Below are 20,482 nucleotides of genomic sequence, written 5' to 3' on the forward strand. Positions count from 1 at the left end.
AGTCATGGTATGGCACGTCAAAAAAAGTCATGGTATAGCATGTCAAAGAAAGTAATTGTATAGAAGGTTAAAAAAAGTCATAGTATAGCATGTAAAAAAAATGTCAAAGCATAGCATGTCAAAAAAGTCATAGTATAGCCTGTCAAAAAAAAGTCATAGTAAAACATGTCAAAAAAAGTCATAGTATAGCATGTCAAAAAAAGTCATTGTCTAGGATATTAAAAAAAGTCACAGTATAGCATGTCAAAAAAGTCATAGTATAGTCTGTCAAAAAAAGTCATAGTAAAGCATGTCAAAAAAAAGTCATAGTATAGCATGTCAAAAAAAGTCATTGTCTAGCATATTAAAAAAAAGTCACAGTATAGCATGTCAAAAAAGTCATAGTATAGCCTGTCAAAAAAAAGTCATAGTAAAACATGTAAAAAAAAAGTCATAGTATAGCATGTCAAAAAAATTCATTGTCTAGCATATTAAAAAAAAGTCACAGTATAGCATGTCAAAAAAGTCATAGTATAGCCTGTCAAAAAAAGTCATAGTAAAGCATGTCAAAAAAAAGTCATAGTATAGCATTTCAAAAAAAAGTCACAGTATAGCATGACAAAAAAGTCATAGTATGGCATGTCAAAATAGTCATAGTATAGCATGTCAAAAAAGGTCATAGCATAGCATGTCAAAATTCTCATAGTATAGCATGTCAAATAAGCCAGAGTATAGCATGTAAAAAAAGAAGTCATAGTATAGCATTTGAAAAAAGTGGTAAAAAGTCATAGCATTTGATGATACAAGAGTGATACAAAAATCACAGCATGTTGAAAAAAAGTGATAAAAAAGTTCTAGTATAGCATGTCAAAAAAAAAGTCATAGTATAGCATGTCAAAAAAGGCCATAGTATAGCATGTCAAAAAAAGGTATTGTATAGATGTAGAAAAAAAGTCATAGTATAGCATGTCAAAAAAAGGTATTGTATAGATGTAGAAAAAAAGTCATAGTACAGCATGTCAAAATAAGGTATTGTATATATGTAGAAAAAAAGTCATAGTATAGCATGTCAAAAAAAGTCATAGTATAGCATGTGAAAAAGCCATAGTATAGCATGTCAAAAAGGTCATGGTATAGCCTGTCAAAAAAGTCATAGTAAAGCACATCAAAAAAAAGTCATAGTATAGCATGTCAAAAAAAGTCATAGTAAAGCATGTAAAAAAAAAGTCATAGTATAGCATGTCAAAAAAAGTCATTGTCTAGCATATTAAAAAAAAGTCATAGTATAGCATGTCAAAAAAAGTCATAGTATAGCATGTCAAAAAAGTCATTGTATAGATTTAAAAAAAAAGTCATAGTATAGCATGTCAAAAAAGTAATGGTACAGTATGTTGAAAAAAGGGATAAAAGTCATAGTAAACAATGTTGAAAAAAGTGATAAAAAAGTGATAGTATGCCATATCAAAAAAAGTGATAAAAAGGTCATAGAAAAAAAAGAAAAGTCATTATAGCATTTCAAAAAAGTGATAAAAAGTCATGGTAAAGTATATTGACAAAGAAAAAGTCATAGTATAGCATGTTGAAAAAAGTTGTAAAAAGTCATAGTATAGCATGTCAAAAAAGTCATAGTATAGCATATCAAAAAAGTCATTATAGGATGTCAAAAAAGTCATTGTATAGTATGTTGAAAAAAGTGGTAAAAAGTCATAGCATTTAATGACACAAGAGTGATACAAAAATCATAGCATGTCTAAAAAAAGTGAAAAAAAGTCATTGTATAGCATGTCAAAAAAGTCATAGTATGGCATGTCAAAATAGTCATAGTATAGGATGTCAAAAAAGGTCATAGTATAGTATGTCAAAAAATTCATAGTATAGCCTGTCAAAAAAAGTCATAGTATAGTATGTTGACAAAAGTGGTAAAAAGTCATAGCATTTGATGATACAAGAGTTATACAAAAATCATAGCATGTTGAAAAAAAGTAATAGTATAGCATGTCAAAAAAGTCATAGTATAGCATGTCAACAAAGTCATAGTTTAGCATGTCAAAAAAAGTCATGGTATAGCATGTAAAAAAAAGGTCATAGTATAGCATGTCAAAAAAAAGTCATAGTATAGCATGTAAAAAAAAGTCACTGTATAGTATATCAAAAAAAGTCATAGTATAGCATGTTGAAAAAGTCATAGTATAGCATGTCAAAAAAGGTCATAGTATAGCATGTCAAAAAAAGTAATAGTATAGCATGTCAAAAAATTCACATTATAGCATGTCAAAAAAGTCATAGTATAGCATGTCAAAAGAAAGTTATAGCATAGCATGTAAAAAAAAAAGTAATACTAGAACATGTCAAAAAAGTCATAGTGTAGCATGTCAAAAAAGGTTATAGTATAGCATGTCAAAAAAGCCATAGTATAGCATGTCAAAAAAAGTCATAGTATAGCATGTCAAAAAAAGTCATAGTATAGCATGTCAAAAAATTCATAGCATAGCATGTCAAAAAAGTCATACTATAGCATGTCAAAAAAAAGTTATAGTAGAGCATGTCAAAAAAGTCATACTATAGCATGTCAAAAAAAAGTCATAGTATAGATGACAAAAAAGCCAAAGTTTAGCATGTCAAAAAAAAGTCATACTATAGCATGTCAAAAAAGCAATGGTACTGTATGTTGAAAAAAGTGATAAAAAAGTGATAGTATGCCATATCGACAAAAGTGAAAAAAAGGTCATAGAAAAAACAAAAGTCATAGAATAGCATGTTGAAAAAAGTGGTAAAAAGTCATAGCATTTGATGATACAAGAGTGATACAAAAATTATATCATATTTAAAAAAAGTTATAAAAAAAAAAGTCACAGTATAGCATGCCAAAAAAAACTCATAGCATAGCATGTCAAAAAAAAGTCATAGTAAAGAATGTCAAAAAAAAGTCATAGCTTAGCATGTCAAAAAAAGTCATTGTACAGCATGTACACAAAAAGTCATAGCTTTTCATAACTGTTGGAGAAAAGTTTAATACAAGCACAAATGTACTGCTGGAATCAGGAACAAGGATTAAGATGCAAAAAATCCAACAACCATATCTGACAGATACATGTACTGTACTGGAATAAAATTTACTATATTTCCCTTTGAAACGTAATGAAGTAGAAGTATAAAGTAGCATAAAATGGGACATATTTAAGTTAAGTTAAAAAACTTCAGTGCAGTACTTGAGTAAAAGTACTTAGTTACTGTATTTGGCCCCCACCTCAAAGAACAAGGTTAAAGAAATGTACTCACAGCTAAGTTGTGTGGTGGTATGAACGAGATGCAGGACTTGCTGAGAAATGAGAAGACAGATGGGTTCAAAGAAGCCAACTCTGTTGCATCCAACCCAGCTGGGGGAGAAAGAAACAGCTCATCAGTGTTTTAATAGGAAGCTTCTGAGCACAGAACAGAACTAAAATTAAAGCGGCAAGCAGCGTTAGACGGACCCTCGCCCCTCTGCGCATGTTGGGGTTACTTGCGAACACTGCAACATGCAGTCTCTTCATACTGGGGAGCTCTATAGAGAAACTTGCAAGCGAAAAGTGAGAAAACAGCGAAGAAATGGCCAAAACTGCATGGCGCCCCTTTAAGTAGAGGGGCATGGCTAAAGTATAGGTGGCTCTCTGCTGAGTTCAATAATACTTCTCAAAGGAATCTTTGAGAAACGCTTAATAAGTTGTGAGACAGGGCGTGGCTGAAGCATAGGGGGCGGGCCAAACAAAGACCAATGAAACATGATCTCTCTCTGCTGAGTTCAATGGTACCTCACACAAGGGTCTAACTCAAACAGTTCAAAAGGCATGGAAGGGGGCATGAATTAAGTACAGGGGCATGGCTTAAGTGTAGGGGGCTCTCTACTAAGTGCAATGGTACCTTACACAAGACTCTACCTTAAACAATTCAAAAGTCATAGAAGGGGGCGTGGCCTCAGTACTGGGCATAGCTTAAGTATAGGGGATGACTCAATATCACATGCAGACAACACATCCTAAGATTATTGTAAATTGGATGATGTTTGTTGTATGAGGCTGTTTTCCTGATGCCAGCAGGTGCACTATAATTATGAGTCAATATTGACTTGTAGATGTTGTCAGGCCTGGACCCTTGTCAATCATGACAAATTTACACTAGAGTTACACCAACCATCTTCAAGGCCTTAAGATGACAAAATAGCACTTATTTTGTACAGTCAATTTAAAATGGTGGACGTCCTGAGCTAAAAATTGTTCCAAGAGGCTGTTTGGCATGTCTCAACATGATACCTATTTGTATCAATATTCATTAGTCCATGTGAGACAAACAGCAAGGGCTACATTTTTTAAGTTTGGAAGGGGGCGCTTGCAAGCCATTTGTGCACGACTATCTACATAACTCTTAAAATACAAAATTTTGCATCAGGCCTGATGCATGTGCAATGTTTTGTGAGTTTTTGAGTATGGGAAAGTTCCCAAAAAGGCAATTCATTGCGCAAAATAATAATTCAGTTTCAAAAGGGCCTCCACTGTGGTCGGCAAACACATCCCACTAGTTTTGAGGAATACTACAGTGGGATTTGATCTCCAGCACAGAGGGGATAAAGGTGATTTTCTTACCAACAATGTTGCCCAGCTCAGACACTTGTGCTTCGTTCCAGTTGTTGGGATTTCCAAATGCAGACACAGCAAGACTTGTCAACTGCCGTGCAACATTGAAGGAGCAATGAACACGACCTACTGCGCCCACGGCGTCCCTGTGACACAAACAAACACACAGTGTCACATGGTCAAAGTATTTGATTCTGCTCTAGAGAATGCATACTCTGTGACAAAAAGCTTAAAAGAAATTTCACTATTTACTGTGAAATCAGATTCGCTACAAAACTGTGAAAGCATTCAGAATGATTTGTTAGCAGAATTATATATATAAAAAAAGGGTAAAGGCATCACAACACTTGCATGATAGCTGAGGTTAAGTAAACACGTTTAGTTGCATAAGACAGTTTGTATAGTTGTTTTTTCCCACCACCCTTGACTGATCTAAAATGAGTGAGTTCTGTATGGTGCACACACTTGAAGGCGGTCATGTTGAGCTGTCTGATCTCGCTGGAGTTTAGGCCACAGATGAACTGGTTCAGTGCTACTATGTCTTCTGCTTTCAGGTACTGCACTGTCAGGTTGTTATGTTTAGCAACACCCTTCCACACCGGCTTCATCTATTGAGATAGGCAATCTTGATTACTAAACATCGTAATAATTGGTTATAGTGTATGTCATGAGCATTTGAAGCTGTTTTTATACTTCACCTGTGACTCATTCCAGCCACACTGGGCAATTTCCTCCAGAGTGTCCAGCGAGAAGGGGAGCTTCTCCAGGTCTGCATTGGAGAAGCCCCGAGTCAAACATCCCATCTGCGTCACAACACTCTCGTTCATCTGTGACACCGAGCCAAACGTCTGCACAATCACAAAGAAATACTCAAATGAACCAGACTTTTACTCAGAAAATATTGGGATGAACATTTCCTTATTTGTATGTTAATATCATATTAGTGCACAGATTAATACTGGCAACTACAGTATAAAAAGTTAATTATTCCCATTTTGAATGAGTTTACATATTAATATATTTTGGTCATCAGAATACTGTATGTTTGGCAGAGCTTTGGTAGAGGACTTTCTCTAACAACAGATCTATAATGTCATGCCTTGAGCTACACAGAGTTGGGTCATGTGCCTGGTTCACATGGTTCAGCCAGCAGCTCTTGGTCAAAAAATAGTATTCTCACACATTTTTCAATGTTTGCCAAACGTTCTGCTGTGAAATGTGGTGAATATTGTGAGAATGATTGTTCTATCTACACATTCAGTTTAAAATTTTACACCATTTTAAATTATTTAAAATTGTTTTTACCCGTTAGCTTTTATGATTAAACAACATTATTATTTTGAGGGGAGGGGTTGGGAGAGTTTTTTTTTCCAAGAGTGGGGGTCCATTGAAAGTTTTTAAAGGTGCCCTGCCACACATTTGGTTACCTTGTTTCAAGCCATTCTAGTGTGATATAGCAAGCTTGCAGGAAGACTCAGCTCAATTTGTTCCAGTTCTTCTCTGATTGGCAGCTAGCCCATGAGAGCCTGGCTATCAGCATCCTTTACCCAGCGCAACTGGGCTAGCTCATAAATAGTAATGAGCCCAGGCAACATGACGTCAGACTCACCAGCTTTTGTAATTGGCCTGTTTTCTGCCCTTATTTCTTTTCAGTGGCTAGAGCTGACAGAGGAGGTCACAGTTTAAAAAAATGCAAGTAATAATGGTTTTTTAATAATTATTTGGTGTGGCTGGGCACCATAAACAAAGCTGGGAAGGACCTTGCTTTGTTAACACGTAAAGGTTCAGCCGCACTTCACAACAGTCCTTTATTGCAGTCACCTGTCAAATCTGTCAACCCCACAATGAAACCCAATGAATAAAAATTAACAGAAATGTTAGAGTCCTCTGCTCCCTACATGATGAGAACCAGGATCAGTGCCTTCACTATACCTTAGTTGCTTTTTCAATGAGCATGGCCAGTTGATCTGCAATGTAGCCAGGGATGGCGGCAAGTGTTTCTAAAGTAGCGAGGAAGGTTTCGGCTGACATCTGATCCAGCTGTGCTGCTGTCCAGTAGACGTTGTCCATTCCCAATTCTTCAATCACCTTCACAGTGAGTGCTTTACCATCATTACTGGTACTGTTGACTGAGAGAGAGGTGAGGAACAGAAAATTACAGCAGAATATCTCTTTTCTTTCAGAGACACTTGAAAATACATGTTTTCCTCGTCTAAATGTTTTCCCCAAAAAAAGTTCCCATATACTTTAGCCCTCTGGGATGTGCCTGAGGTCATTGGGAAGTTAAGAGATTAAGATTCTAGGACTTTCTGACACAGAGCTAAAGAGGTTAGAATAGAAAATTTCTATTTCCGTCCAAGTAAAGCATCTGTAAAATGGTAAAAAAAACTACTGTAAGCATATTGGAACGGCTACAAACCCAAAACTAGTACCCTAGCCACATGTCTCAACTTAAAACAGAAACAAATACAGAAGAAAAACATCCAGAAAATTTATATTTTATGAAGTTATTTCTGCAGATATGTCTGTGCTTTTTTCTTACTTCCTTTAACAAAAAAGCAAAAGAAATTCAAAATATAAAACTTCTCCAATACAGAAACACATCCACATCAATCCCACTCATACTTGAAATAACTATATTCATAAATTTATAGAAAACAGTAATTGTAAATTGATGAAATAGTGAAATGCAATGAGAAGGCCCTATTTTTGCTTTGACACAGCTGCAGCCATCACAGGGTTAACATTTTGCAGAATTTTTCTGTTTATCTTTATTTTATTTAACTTTATAGTAGTTGTTTAACTGCCATAAATCATTGTATGTGTTGATGTGTGGGCTTAATCAAATCATGAGACTAAGCTTTCAAATGGGGTGCTGCATGAGCGTGTTCATGAAGAATTAATGCTTGCAATTTATGAAAAGGTGTATGTGTAAGTGGAGAAAACAGCCTGCTTCAGTGGAGAAAACGTCCCGTCCACGGCGGTGCTAAATATCACTAAATAAAAGAAAAACAACCGACATCACACAAGATGCATCTTCCTCACCTGCTCTCTTTTTACGCGCTGAATTTGATTTGGTGGTGGTGATGAGATCGAAGACTTTTTTTCTCAGGGCATCTGAGGTCTGTTTCAGGCTCAGCTTCAGGAAATAGAGAACGTCCTTCATCCAAGGCTGACAGAGACAGAAAATTAGAAATACATACACGATTCATGGCAACCAGAAAGCACAGTGCTAAACTTCACCATTTTGAGTGATTTATTGATGAAAATGTCCTTATTGCACCTTATTGGGCAGAGCAGATGTGACATTGTCATCCAAAAGGAGGAGAGGACCCAGTGCTTCCATAGTCTCAGCTGACCAATCAGATGGATCCCTGATGAAGATTAAAAAGAAGCATGAGACTCTTGCTTTCTCTGCCGTAACTTCAGCATCCACAGGGAGCCTGTCCTACCCAAAAGTCTGCGTGACCAGCTGAATTATATCTGCCTTGTGACGTTGAGGAATGTACTGGCAGGAAGCCATGGCCTGTAGGCTGGAATTGAAGACATTAGGGGCCATGAGCAGCAGTTGGGATGGCTCAAGCTCACACAAAAGCGGTCCAAGCCTGGACATATCCTCATTGGTCAGCTCAGATACGTTTTTCCCCTGCAAATGCACAGAAAATGATTCGGTTGCACACACAGACTTACAACATGAAAATAATAGGTGTGGAGCGGTAGGTATGGGCAGGTGACAATTTAAAGGAAAGAGACGAATAAAAATGTAGAGAAACATAATGAAGGATGTTAATGGTTTGAAAGTATATTATATGGCCTTTACAGTTACCAGATCTTAATCCAGATGAATCCCTATAACTTTTTCAACCAATGTGTTAGACATTCACCACCAAATGAAGGAACATCTTCAGGTAGAGTTCCAAAGACTTGGACCATTGATGCTAATCAGCATCACTGCTGCTCTAACAGCTCCTCGTGGTTGAACACCTTATTGAGACAGTTTATGTTGGCATTTCCTTTACTTTGTCAACCGTTTGTGTCCTTATGTTTACATTGGCCAGGCAAAGCAGAGCTCTCTTGGTAAGTGCGTGGCGAGACGGGGAACGTTGAGGTAATGAGCTCAGGTTGGCTTCCTTCATCTTGTCGAGGAAAACAGGACACACAGAGTCGGGCAAATCCTTCACCTTCAAAGGCCTGGGATAGTGTAAATAAGATACATAGATGGAGAACTGTTACATTTTATACATTTTTTTTTTTTTAAATGAAGTGATATAGAGAAAAGACTTTGTTTACGGCAGGTGAGGAAGTAAGTATGTTGGAATGTTTTTCATCTCCTCCTCGGTGATGGTTTTGAAGTAGTCAGCTCTCCCTTTCTCCAAAGTCGCAAAAAGCTTTCGGGCAGCACATCCTGCCTGAAAGCACGTTTGTTATAAATTGGTTAAATCTGTGTTTTATACATATGGTTGTGTGCATATTGTTTGCGTGACTTAACAAATACCTGCACTTTAGAAAGCCACTCTGGAGTCTCTGAGATGGCCTGAACCATGTCTTGCACGTCATTGTCTGCTACTTGGTCAATCATCTTACAGGTTACTCCCTGAAGAACTGAACGCAGCCTCCTGTCTCGGCCAATAATGTTTTGAATGTAAGCATGTCAAGCAAGGGCAGACATGTGCACACAGTAACAAAATCTATCTATCTATCTATCTATCAATCTATCTATCTATCTATCTATCTATCTATCTATCTATCTATCTATCTACCTATCTATCTATCTAACTATCTATCTATCTATCTATCTATCTATCTATCTATCTATCTATCTATCTATAATAAGGCTGTAATAGACATACATATTTAAAAAACTTTGTTTTGTTCCTTTTTGTTTTTGTGGAGACTCAGAAGTGATGATTTAATTAAGTGTAACTTTCTTAACATGAAGACAGTTTTCCGCCGATGTTAGAGCATTTATTTAAGTTTTTACATATAATAATTTCATACATGATATGTTGACATTTGGACACCAACTATAATGTTATAGAGACATACTAAAGATTTGAAACCAAGTTTTCAAGTGTTTTAATGACTTTAAAAATGCCACACCAATTTGAATCAACAACTCTGCTAGACACAATTGAAACCCTTTTAGCCTTGTCAGATGTTTTTTGCAAGGATTTAGTATTGATTTGCTTTAAATAGGGTTAGTGTGATTTTGTTAACTGCTGTATAACTTACCATTGAAGTTTATTTTCATCATGCATCTTTTTTGCAAGGAAAGCTGCCTAAGGAAAAAAAAAAAAAAGTCTGAAACATTGCACCAATTTTCAGTGTGGAGGGAGATGGGAGGTATTCAGGAACATTACCTGTGCCTGATTCCACATTTTATCCACCACTTGGTCCAAAGAGGTGATGTTTGCTTTGTCCAGCTTGTTTAGAGGAAGGCTGCGAAGCAAAGGGCCTGACATTTTCTGCACCAGCTCTGAGGGAACCACGTCTCGGAGCAACTACAGGGAAACCTTTCATTATTTCTAAAATTATGTTCATAGTATCTTAATCAATAAAGTAAGCTTCTCTCTCTCCTTGCTCACCCCCTGCAGCATGGCCATCAGCTGCCCCTTCCTCATCAGCTTAGAGATGTTCTTCAGGCCCTCTGTATCATTCAGGATATCCTTGACATGCTTGAGCACACAGCTTGGCAAACCTTGTGCAACTGACTGAAGGGCTATCAGGTCCTTACCAGACAACCTATTACACTAAGGGAAAGCAGAATGAGATAAGTATTGAGCAAGTGAGAGCATGTGTTGTAAGTTCCCAGCAGCCCTGTAAGCTCACCTCTTCGCCCAGCAGTTTGTGGACCAGGGTGCGCTGCTGGTCTCGTTTCCATGGGACGTTGTTGTTTTGGACAAATTCCTTGAGAACTTTGGCAGGGATTTCGGACAGTTGTTTGGAAGACAGCAAGTTAACGCTGCTACCCAGCCTTTGAAGTTCTTCAGCGCTGCTTGCATTTGACATCGCAGACTTGACAAGAGCTTTCTTCAGCTTGAGTCAGAAGAGGAAAAAAAGACCAAGTGATTATTGCGAATCATGACATTTTGACTGTCCTGGCTGAGGGGGACATGGGTGAAAGTTTGGGTAAGTAATACCTGTGTAAGTTTGGGGTTGCTGCCATCATTGCAGTTGTTAAGCTCAGAGAGGAGTTTCCGGCTGACGTCAGGAGTCAAGTTTGGAGCAGCAGAATAATGACAGGCCAGTATGCCAAGCCTGACGAGGTTCAAAGACAAAAATGTAGTGAATATTCCTACCTTGAAATTTAATAAGCTCTCCATAATGTCAAGTATCATCATTTGTATGCAAAATTATTATTATAAATAGTGCATTTCTCTCTTTCTTATAATGAGTGATTGTCTGTAATAATACTCAGTAACAATACTCTTTCCCTTGTGTATTACTAAGACGTTTTCTCCTTATAAAACCCCAAAGCTACCCTAAAGAGTAAACATTCAGGGTAAACAGTGTTTTATTTATGTTTTCAGTTTATATTTTATCATTGCTTTTTACTGTAAATCAATTTGAAACTATGTCGTGAAAGGTGCTATATAATTAAAGTTATTATTATTATGCACTGATAATGTACACATTCATGCACTAATACACACTTGTCCACATTCTCAGCAAACGTCTTTCCTACAAAGCATTCTTGAAATTTTAGGAGAAACTTCTCGCCCAGGCTGGGTTTCATGTCAGTGGTCATACTCGTGGCGGATTTGAACTTGGCTGAGCGGAAGTATTCACACAGCTAGAAGAGAAAGGGAAAGAAACGAACCATTAGAGCTACAAATTAACGTCTTGTCATTGGCTATTCCCAGTTTCATTTGCTCTTCATCCTTCTTTGCAGACACCCTTACCTGTTCTTTGGGAGAAGAATCAAGATCGCTTGGTGCTAAACGGGAGATATAAGGTCCCATCATGTTCAACGCATCCAAGTTCAGCCATTCCAGTTTTCCAGTTTTGCAGCACTGCATCGGCACTACAAAGTAAACAAGTCTGTTATGAGTCACATTCATGCTTAACAGAAAAGTGAAGTCAGGAAAAGGCAGGAAACGAGACTTGACAACAACCCATGAAGGATTTATGGGTTCAATTTGGGTGTTTGTTGTACCAATAATTGTCGCCAGTGCTAAGTTTCATCTAAACAAACACATTTGCAAACATACAAACTGAGTGCTACATACACACATAGCAGATGCTCTCACATTTCTTTCCTGCCTGTTATGTTTAATGGCGCGATTTCCCACTGGCTTTGTATTAATGGCATGTAAAAAGCTTGTAAACCTCCCACTCTTCCTCTCTGTCTCTGTAATTTTCATCTTGTTTACTTTATTTCAGCTGCTTCAGTCACCTTTTTCTTCTTTCTTTCTCTTTTCTATCTCTTTTTTTTTAACTGCACCCTCCTCATCTCTAAAGTGCTTGTGTTATCCTTTGCCTCACCTTAGAAGGGGTTAAGAAGGTCTTCCCTTTTATCTTTACCACTTTGTGCTCCCTATCTTTTCTAGCTTCCGGGCCCTCTTTCTTTCATCTATCCATTTTACATATGAATGTTAATGTTTTTGTTTTTGCCATGGATAATTATAGTATGTATGTCTGACTAAATTCTATTGTAGAAAGTAATTTTTTGACACCACGGGCTTAACTTATTTCTTACTTGATTTGGCGTCAGGTGGGGTCATTGTACAGTTGAAGTAATTCTGGGTGATCTGCTCTTTTCCCCATTTGACCACTTCTGTCATTTGGTCTGTAGACATTGCACCATACATCTCCCTCAGCATCTCCATCCTGGAAATGACCATCAATTTCACAATTTTAAGAAAAGTTCCTGAGAGACATTGGACCAAGTACTTAAATCAAAGCACACTCACATTTTTTTCAGGTGTTTGCGCATTCCTACATAAGTAGGAAGGTTAATTTCTCTAAAAAGCATATCCTGCAGCGCAGGTTTGGCAGCCCACAGCAGTGTGTCATAGTCATCTAAGGTCATGTTGTTTCCACTCTGTGAGGTTAAAGTTGCCCAGGACAGAGGGCCCACAAATGCCTGTATGTAACAAGTAGATGCCACCTGTGAAAATGAGAGAGATGGCAGGAATCATGAGAGAGAGCTGCATTGGTTAATGATCACATATCTTTTTTTAAGATCTTGGCATTAGTGGGGAATACTGACAGAGGAGTTCCTCATCAGCTTGATCATGGATGGAAGACTGCTGAAATTCCACATCTCATTTGTCTAAAAAGCATGGAGATAGAAAAGAGACAACTAATACGTGCTGGCTAACACAGGTACAACTAAGACAACTGATGAATAAAATGACCCATCAGCTGTAAACATCATTATTTGAATGCTTCAAAAAATCAATAGCCAACAATTATTTACATTATTTTTATGTGAAGAAATCTAATTTGGTGTGTGTGTGTTGGTGTGTGTGTGTGTTTATGTGTGTGTATTCATACCATTTTATTGACTTGTGGGTTTTTGTTTGCTCTATTAGGAAAGACTGACTGCATGACATTGACAAAGGTAGATAGGAGGGTGTCCGGTTGCTTAGAGTTTCTGTATGCCATAGGCAAGTTACTGAGAGAGAAACGAGGATTTTGGTGGGTAGAAATAGTTTTAAAAATGAGATGTTGATTAATTGCATCCTTTATTCATCCAGTAAAATTCCATTTTCAATTCCAAGAATACAATACATATCTTTATAAAAAATATAGCTATACATTTGAATAATATTTTTTTTGTCTCTTTAAGAAAATTAACTAAACACACAACAGGGACTCTCCCAGAGACACACTTACAAAATTACCTGTCATTGAAGATAGTTTTCAGCTGCATCAACACAGGGGCCGGGTATCCTGTAACATAGCAACCTTCCATCTTAACATGTTGAACAGGTCAAACACGTCTGTACTGGTCTTTGCCATGTATTAATTGTGACTTATGTTACACAGGGCACTCATGATGAGCGCAAACATACTCTCACATTCATACACTAAGGAAAAGACTGTGTTTGCCTAATCACAGTCTTTTCCTCAAATAAAATAATTTGATAAAAAGTGCATTTAGACTCCCCTCACCCTTCATTAGGCACTTCCTCATCTGATGGGAAAAGACAGACAAAACCTCATCAGATGTTTTAAGGTAAGATATCTGACTGTCTAAAAACAAGTTGGAAAATTACTAAAACTTTGCCAACAATGTAAAACATTACATAAGGCTCAAAAGTGACAGTCATGGTGTAGAACAGACTGATGGAAACAGCTACTGACATGGAGCTGTGATGTTCTGCAGACGTGTAAGAAACAGTGAGTGTTCATGAAGTTGAAACAAGACAAAGGCACCGATGTGCCGAAGTAAGTCACAGCACACAATTATTTTACCCACTGTGACAGAAAGGAATTCAGCGTTTTTTGTTAAACTTGATTATTTTTCTAGTAAAAAGATATTTATACATTTAGAAAGTGAATACTTTGTCAATGGTTAATATTTTTTTTGTAAATCGTCAATAGACATTTTTAGGATGCTATTATAAAGTTTCAAGTAATGCTTATAATAATTAGATAATGATTAAAATGGAGTTTATATAGCATGAAGTAACATTTGGTGGCAGTAGCTCAGTCCGTATAGGGAGCTGGGTTGGGAACCGGAGGGTCACTGGTTCAAGTCCCCGTATGGACCAAAAAAGTACCAAGTGTGGATAGGTGGCTGGAGAGATGCCACCTCCGGGGCACTGCCAGGTGCTGTTGAACAAGGCACCGTACCCCCCCAACCGCTCAGGGCGCTGGTTCAGCTGGCAGCCCACTCACTCTGACATCTCTCCATTAGTGCTTTATAGATCCTGAGCATGTGTGTGTGTGTGTAGTTCAGGACTGTGTGTGATAACTAACAGACTGTGGACACAGAATGTAAATTCTAATTTCCACATTGGGTACTAATAAAACAGATTAAAATTAAATGGAAATTAAATTTGTTTTGGCCCAATTAAATCTTTTTGGTGAGCTATAAAAGAGATGATTTGTAAAACAAACCCATCATCACTGTCCTGCACAACATTAGAATGATTTCAGGAATGGAAAAACAAAATGTGATGATGATCAAATATTATTATTGCAAAAGACAGCTATCTTTGCCTGAGAAAACTGGCAAAGAAAATTAGGTACATACCAGTTTTTGGGCCATGTCCGTGAAGTCACATTTATTTGCAGGATACTCTTTTGGTGGCGTGGCTGAACAGGAAGTAATGAATAATTATGAAAAGACATACATTTATGGACACATAAACAATATGCATGTATTTGGCCAGTTAAAAGACAAAAAGATGCATGTGATGGTGTTGCAGGTTACCCAAGGCTTCACAGGCCACGATGAGTAGAAAGAAAAATGGTCTTCCTTTTGTGGCCATGATAAAAACAAACTGCCTGCCTGTTGAAGATGAGATGATCTTTTAAAGTGGGCGTTAGTATCAACAAATATTACAAGTGATTTGCATTATTTGCATTTGGTTTCTTTCCATAACAGAACAAGTTATCACGTTTTATTATATGTTTTATGGTTGGTTGTTATGGAACCTGAATCTATGCGAGCCACCCATAGTTTTCTGACATACTTCCTCCTCTGAGGATTCGTGATCTAGTTACCACCTTTGTTTCTCATCCTATGGGAGACTCCACTGACTTTGGAAAATAACATGCTGTGAAAAACATGTTCAGAACGTACATGAAGTACTTCTGCTTTTCCCTTCTATCTCCATCACTTCTGCAAAAGCATTTTTTTCATCTAAAGCATTTGCATATTTGCAAACTTAACCTTTATTTAATTTGTGTTTGAAGTTCCCATTGATTTGATTTCTCATTTAAACCTGCCCAATGATGAACGTAAACAGTGGAATAAAAATAAGAAAAATATAACAATGATTACCTCACAAATAACACATGGACCTTATCTAAACTATTGTAAAGTCAGACAAGAATGTCTAGTTATTTTTTTGCTGGTTATATAATCATAGATATTTATTATTCATTATAAAATCACCATTGAAACAAAAAGACATGTAATATCAGTATTCATTTGAGAAGTTGATTTGTGTAATAATTAGTTATTACTCACAAAATCTGCGTTTGCTCCCTGGTTGACTCTAGAAACAACGCAATTTAACAAACAGGATATCGACAAAATTCAGATGTGCGTGTTGTTCCTCTGCCTCGCTCTCACGTATGATGTGAGTTGGCTGGGTCCTCAGTCAAAGCAGGTGCAAGGTACTGATGCTGTACAGTATGTGTGTGTGTGTGAGTGTGAGTGTGTTAGAGAGAGAGAGAGAGAGAGAGAGAGAGAGAGAGAGAGAGAGAGAGAGAGAGAGAGAGAGAGAGAGAGAGAGACAGACAGACAGACAGACAGACAGACAGACAGACAGACAGACAGACAGACAGACAGACAGGGGTTATGAAGTATTTTTATGTCAAACAGGAAGCTTCCAGTCTAATTTTTTTCAGAAAATCAAACAAATCTGACACAATAATACACAAAGCTTCTTGGTTGGTCGATAAGTTGTATATTTATTTTTTAGGTTAAATAACAGGATGTAATTATTAGTTATTAAACCATACATCATTTCAATTCACAGCAATGGCAGTTACGCCACATAAAAGGACCTAGCCAAAATCAAACAAAGGAAGATAACTACATCGTAAAAGCTCCATAAGCAGTAACTTTCGAAAATGTAGCGGTGATACAGAACACACTTCAGTGTTAAGGCCACTGCAGGTAGAGGCGTGATGTTGGCTAGATGCTGAATCCCGTTCAATGGGAAAACCCCACATTAATCTCAGACATTCAAAGATAGTAAACTTTCTCCATAAAATGTGTACTTGTTCTAATTGTGTATAATTTTTCTTTCCAACACAAATATGAATCCAATTGTCCAATGGCACAAAAAGCAATATGTATTTAAAATAAGGAACATTAAACATCGGAAAAAGAATTTGAGAGAAGACAGACAGACAGAAAAGAGAAAAACTGTCCACTGACTATAGTATGTCCACTCAACAACTTGGACCACAATGCAGACCACAAAGACGGATGGTTCTGGTGGAAAAGGTAGTTGCAAGCAGTTAACATAAACTACAGCTTTCAGTAAATCCCTTCACAATCATGTTGGTAATGTGACAACATGATGTGACAAATGGCACAGTGTACTGTGTGTGTAATACACACAGGACATTCTCTTCTCATTAACCTTTAATCACAGGACCAGCCGCTACCATCTTCCCTATTAGCTAACTTCCTCTGTGTGTGTGATAGGAAATTTGACATTATAAACAATAGAACAATTAATGGACTAACACAATTGTCTTTGTTGTTCCTAAAATGGAGTCCATCCAAGAAAGACACAAAGAAAAAGCACCGTGACTGCATGTGTTTCACTTCATGTTTCCTTCCATTTTGGAGCCAATAACTGCATGGAGGTTTGGGTTGGTGAAGTGATCTGAAAAAGAACATTGACATTTGTCAGGTTTAGAATGAAAATCCTAAAGCAGTTGGGCACATAAGTTTTTAGGGTCTGAAATAGTCATCATACAGGGAGGAAAATAAGTATTTGAACACCCTGCTATTTTGCAAGGTCTCCCACTTAGAAATCATGGAGGGGTCTGAAATTTTCATCGTAGGTGCATGTCCACTGTGAGAGACATAATCTTAACAAATAAATCCAGAAATCAAACTGTATGATTTTTTTTTACTATTTATTTGTATGATACAGCTGCAAATAAGTATTTGAAACCCTGTTTATCAGCTACTATTCTGACCCTCAAAGACCTGTTAGACTGCCTTCAAAATGTCCACCTCCACTCCATTTATTATGCTAAATTAGATGCACCTGTTTGAGGTCGTTAGCTGCATAAAGACACCTGTCCACCCCATAAAATCATTAAGAATCCAACAACTAACATGGCCAATGCCAAAGAGCTGTCCAAAGACTAGAGACAAAAATGTACACCTCCACAAGGCTGGAAAGGGCTGCGGGAAAATTGCCAAGCAGCTTGGTGAAAAAAGGTCCACTGTTGGAGCAATCATTAGACAATGGAAGAAGCTAAACATGACTGTCAATCTCCCTCGGACTGGGGCTCCATTTTAGATCTCACCTCGTGGGGTCTCACTGATCCTAAGAAAGAGGAGAAATCAGCCCAGAACTACACGGGAGGAGCTGGTCAATGACCTGAAAAGAGCTGGGACCACCGTTTCCAAGGTTACTGTTGGTAATACACTAAGACGTCATGGTTTGAAATCATGCATGGCACGGAGGGTTCCCCTGCTTAAACCAGCACATGTCAAGACCCGTCTTAAGTTTGCCAATGACCATTTGGATGATCCAGAGGAGTCATGGTACGAAGTCATGTGGTCAGATGAGACCAAAATAGAACGTTTTGGTCATAATTCCACTAACCATGTTTGAAGGGAAGAAGAATGATGAATACCATCCCAAGAACACCATCCCTACTGTGAAGCATGGGGGTGGTAGCTTCATGCTTTGGGGGTGTTTTTCTGCACATGGGACAGGGCGACTGCACTGTATTAAGGAGAGGATGACCACGGCCATGTATTGCGAGATTTTGGGAACAACCTCCTTCCCTCAGTTAGAGCATTGAAGATGGGTCGAGGCTGGGTCTTCCAACACTACAATGACCCGAAGCACACAGCCAGGATAACCAAGGAGTGGCTCTGGAAAAAGCATTTCAAAGTTCTGAAGTGGCCTAGCCAGTCTCCAGACCTAAACCCAATAGAGAATCTTTGGAGGGAGCTCAAACTCTGTGTTTCTCAGCGACAGCCCAGAAACCTGACTGATCTAGAGAAGATCTGTGTGGAGGAGTGGGCCAAAATCCCTTCTGCAGTGTGTGCATACCTGGTGAAAAACTACAGGAAACGTTTGACCTCTGGAATTGCAAACGAAGGCTACTGTACCAAATATTACCATTGATTTTCTCAGGTGTTCAAATACTTATTTGCAGCTGTATCACACAAATAAATTAAAAAAAAAATCATACATTGTGATTTCTGTATTTTTTTTCTTCTAGATTATGTCTCTCACAGTGGACATGCACCTACGATGACAATGTCAGACCCCTCCATGATTTCTAAGTGGGAGAACTTGCAAAATAGCAGGGTTTTCAAATACTTATTTTCCACACTGTATATAAGAATAAAAAACAATCAACTGTGTGTGTGTGTGTGTGTGTGTGTGTGTGTGTGTTTGTGTGTGTGTGTGTGTGTGTGTGTGTGTACTATTTACCTGCAGCAAACTCACGGATGTCAGCGGGTGTTTTAAGAAGCACATCTCTGTTAGAGGACAGGAAATTAATGAATAGTGAATAGTAACTGCACAACCACAGTATGACACCTGTTAAGGATACTGTGTGAGTGTTTTAAAACTAAAAGTTTACAATAAAAAATGATACCAGATGCAGATATTCCTCAGATATACTCAGCCCAGACTTTAAGTTAATTTGCTTGTGAATGAATACATATTGTCAGATGTGAGCAAATAATACATATTCTGGTCAATAACATGGTGTTGTACATAGCAAAATTGGTCACATGCATATTTAAAACATTAAACAACATTTGCATTAACCTTTACATGATAAGGCTTTACTTTTTTTTTTTAAAGCACATAGCTAATTGGGCCTTTTTTTTTTTAGAATTTAAGATGCGGATATATTAAAATACCAATTTGCCAAGGGGAAAATGTACTCTAAAAATGTACTCTAAATACAGTGAGACCTGTTACTATTTATAATTCACTATAGATATTTACAAAGGCTGGCATTTATAAGTTTGGACTTATTTTATCCTTTAAAAAGACCTTGAGCATGTTGGATTTCTTTTTGCCTCAGTCTCTAACACCATTAGCTAACTAGCAATAGTAAAGTGTCCCAGCATACACCGTGAGCAAAAACAACAAAGGATGAGCTAGCGTTTAAGTTAACTGACCTCAGAAAGTCGCCAATCAATACCTCTACTTCTGGATGCGACCTCAAATACTTCTCGTTGTCAATTCTCGTCTTAATCTGTGAATCCAAAGAAACTGCATGTCAGGCTTGCTAAACAACAGCATACAAATCAAGCTGCAGTTTGTGGTTAGGTAACGTTAATTTAGAGTTAACGCTAGCTTTGTATTTTGGGCAGTAAAATTCACCCGTGTGTTAACGTTACCTTGAACTGTTGCAGTTTCTCTTGCTGTTCAGCACTCAATACACCAACGTCTAGTTTCGCCAAACTGCCCTCTCCAGCCATCTTTTCTCTACAGATGCTCGTCAAATGACTTACCTTACCACTTAATGACAGTCTAAAATTGGTAATTAGCTAGCTAGCGCTAAACGCTTGAAGCCATATTACGCAGAAAGAACTGTCGCCCGTTACTGACACAGTTGCGGTCGGGTAACAACCGTTGCTATGGAAACGACCTCCAGCAATTAAGGGCTATGTCCGCGAGGTGGCAGCATATTATAGGACATAGACTGTCTGCAGCAGAATAAATAGTTGTCATTTTTTGTTGTTTTGGAGGCTAAATAAAATTAATCCACTTTTTTAAAGTGGGAATTATTTAAGCAAAAAATAAACAATAGGAAAATAGTAGTGTTATGTCAATGTAGAGCCTCATAAAAGAAACTATAGGCTATTACTTTCTGTCTTCCGTATTTTTGCAAGAACAGTGAATCACCATAGCGTAGTTTTTCGCTGAAGATCATCACCTTTTTTTCATATTAAAAGGTATTCTCTGAATCTCTTTCCAGAGGATGGATGACTGGGGAACTCTTTAGATTTAGCTACATTGTCATTAAAAACTATTTGAAAGATC

General features: G+C 37.6%; 2 protein-coding genes across 2 annotated transcripts in view; both read right to left on the reverse strand.

Moving 5' to 3' along the window:
* Positions 1-17,113, reverse strand: part of otoa (otoancorin) — an 18,738-nt gene extending 1,625 nt beyond the window's left edge. Inside the window, exons 1-28 of the mRNA XM_034875235.1 lie at positions 17,033-17,113; positions 15,739-15,896; positions 14,977-15,054; positions 14,797-14,858; positions 13,710-13,731; positions 13,439-13,487; positions 13,089-13,209; positions 12,802-12,864; positions 12,503-12,699; positions 12,289-12,419; positions 11,492-11,613; positions 11,243-11,382; positions 10,730-10,847; positions 10,419-10,625; positions 10,175-10,339; positions 9,950-10,090; positions 9,822-9,868; positions 9,085-9,205; positions 8,880-8,998; positions 8,639-8,780; positions 8,042-8,235; positions 7,873-7,963; positions 7,635-7,761; positions 6,522-6,718; positions 5,288-5,437; positions 5,055-5,197; positions 4,599-4,735; positions 3,259-3,356 (exon numbers count right to left, since the gene is read on the reverse strand). Of these exons, the coding sequence (XP_034731126.1) occupies positions 3,259-3,356; positions 4,599-4,735; positions 5,055-5,197; positions 5,288-5,437; positions 6,522-6,718; positions 7,635-7,761; positions 7,873-7,963; positions 8,042-8,235; positions 8,639-8,780; positions 8,880-8,998; positions 9,085-9,205; positions 9,822-9,868; positions 9,950-10,090; positions 10,175-10,339; positions 10,419-10,625; positions 10,730-10,847; positions 11,243-11,382; positions 11,492-11,613; positions 12,289-12,419; positions 12,503-12,699; positions 12,802-12,864; positions 13,089-13,209; positions 13,439-13,487; positions 13,710-13,731; positions 14,797-14,858; positions 14,977-15,034 (3,162 nt within the window). The 5' untranslated portion in view covers positions 15,035-15,054; positions 15,739-15,896; positions 17,033-17,113. The remainder of the gene's footprint in view (positions 1-3,258; positions 3,357-4,598; positions 4,736-5,054; positions 5,198-5,287; positions 5,438-6,521; positions 6,719-7,634; positions 7,762-7,872; positions 7,964-8,041; positions 8,236-8,638; positions 8,781-8,879; positions 8,999-9,084; positions 9,206-9,821; positions 9,869-9,949; positions 10,091-10,174; positions 10,340-10,418; positions 10,626-10,729; positions 10,848-11,242; positions 11,383-11,491; positions 11,614-12,288; positions 12,420-12,502; positions 12,700-12,801; positions 12,865-13,088; positions 13,210-13,438; positions 13,488-13,709; positions 13,732-14,796; positions 14,859-14,976; positions 15,055-15,738; positions 15,897-17,032) is intronic.
* Positions 16,165-20,180, reverse strand: LOC117946839 (RIIa domain-containing protein 1). The gene is made up of 4 exons (XM_034875246.1): positions 19,837-20,180; positions 19,615-19,691; positions 18,914-18,960; positions 16,165-17,113 (listed from the first exon to the last, which is right to left on the reverse strand). Exons 1-4 carry the CDS (start codon positions 19,915-19,917, stop codon positions 17,049-17,051), a joined length of 270 nt encoding a protein of 89 aa, XP_034731137.1. The 5' UTR covers positions 19,918-20,180; the 3' UTR covers positions 16,165-17,048.
* Positions 20,181-20,482: the final 302 nt, after the last annotated feature.

The sequence above is a fragment of the Etheostoma cragini genome, chromosome 6 (assembly GCF_013103735.1).
Source record: "Etheostoma cragini isolate CJK2018 chromosome 6, CSU_Ecrag_1.0, whole genome shotgun sequence".
NCBI lineage: Eukaryota > Metazoa > Chordata > Actinopteri > Perciformes > Percidae > Etheostoma > Etheostoma cragini.

Bases quoted from the DNA above. Each gene is read 5' to 3' on its own strand.
- LOC117946839 (XM_034875246.1), bottom strand. From the start codon at position 19,917: ATGGCTGGAGAGGGCAGTTTGGCGAAACTAGACGTTGGTGTATTGAGT. The intron at 19,692-19,836 runs GTAACGTTAACA...TTGGATTCACAG, and splicing joins AGAAACTGCAACAGTTCAAG to ATTAAGACGAGAATTGACAA. The intron at 18,961-19,614 runs GTCAGTTAACTT...GTCCTCTAACAG, and splicing joins TTGATTGGCGACTTTCTGAG to AGATGTGCTTCTTAAAACAC.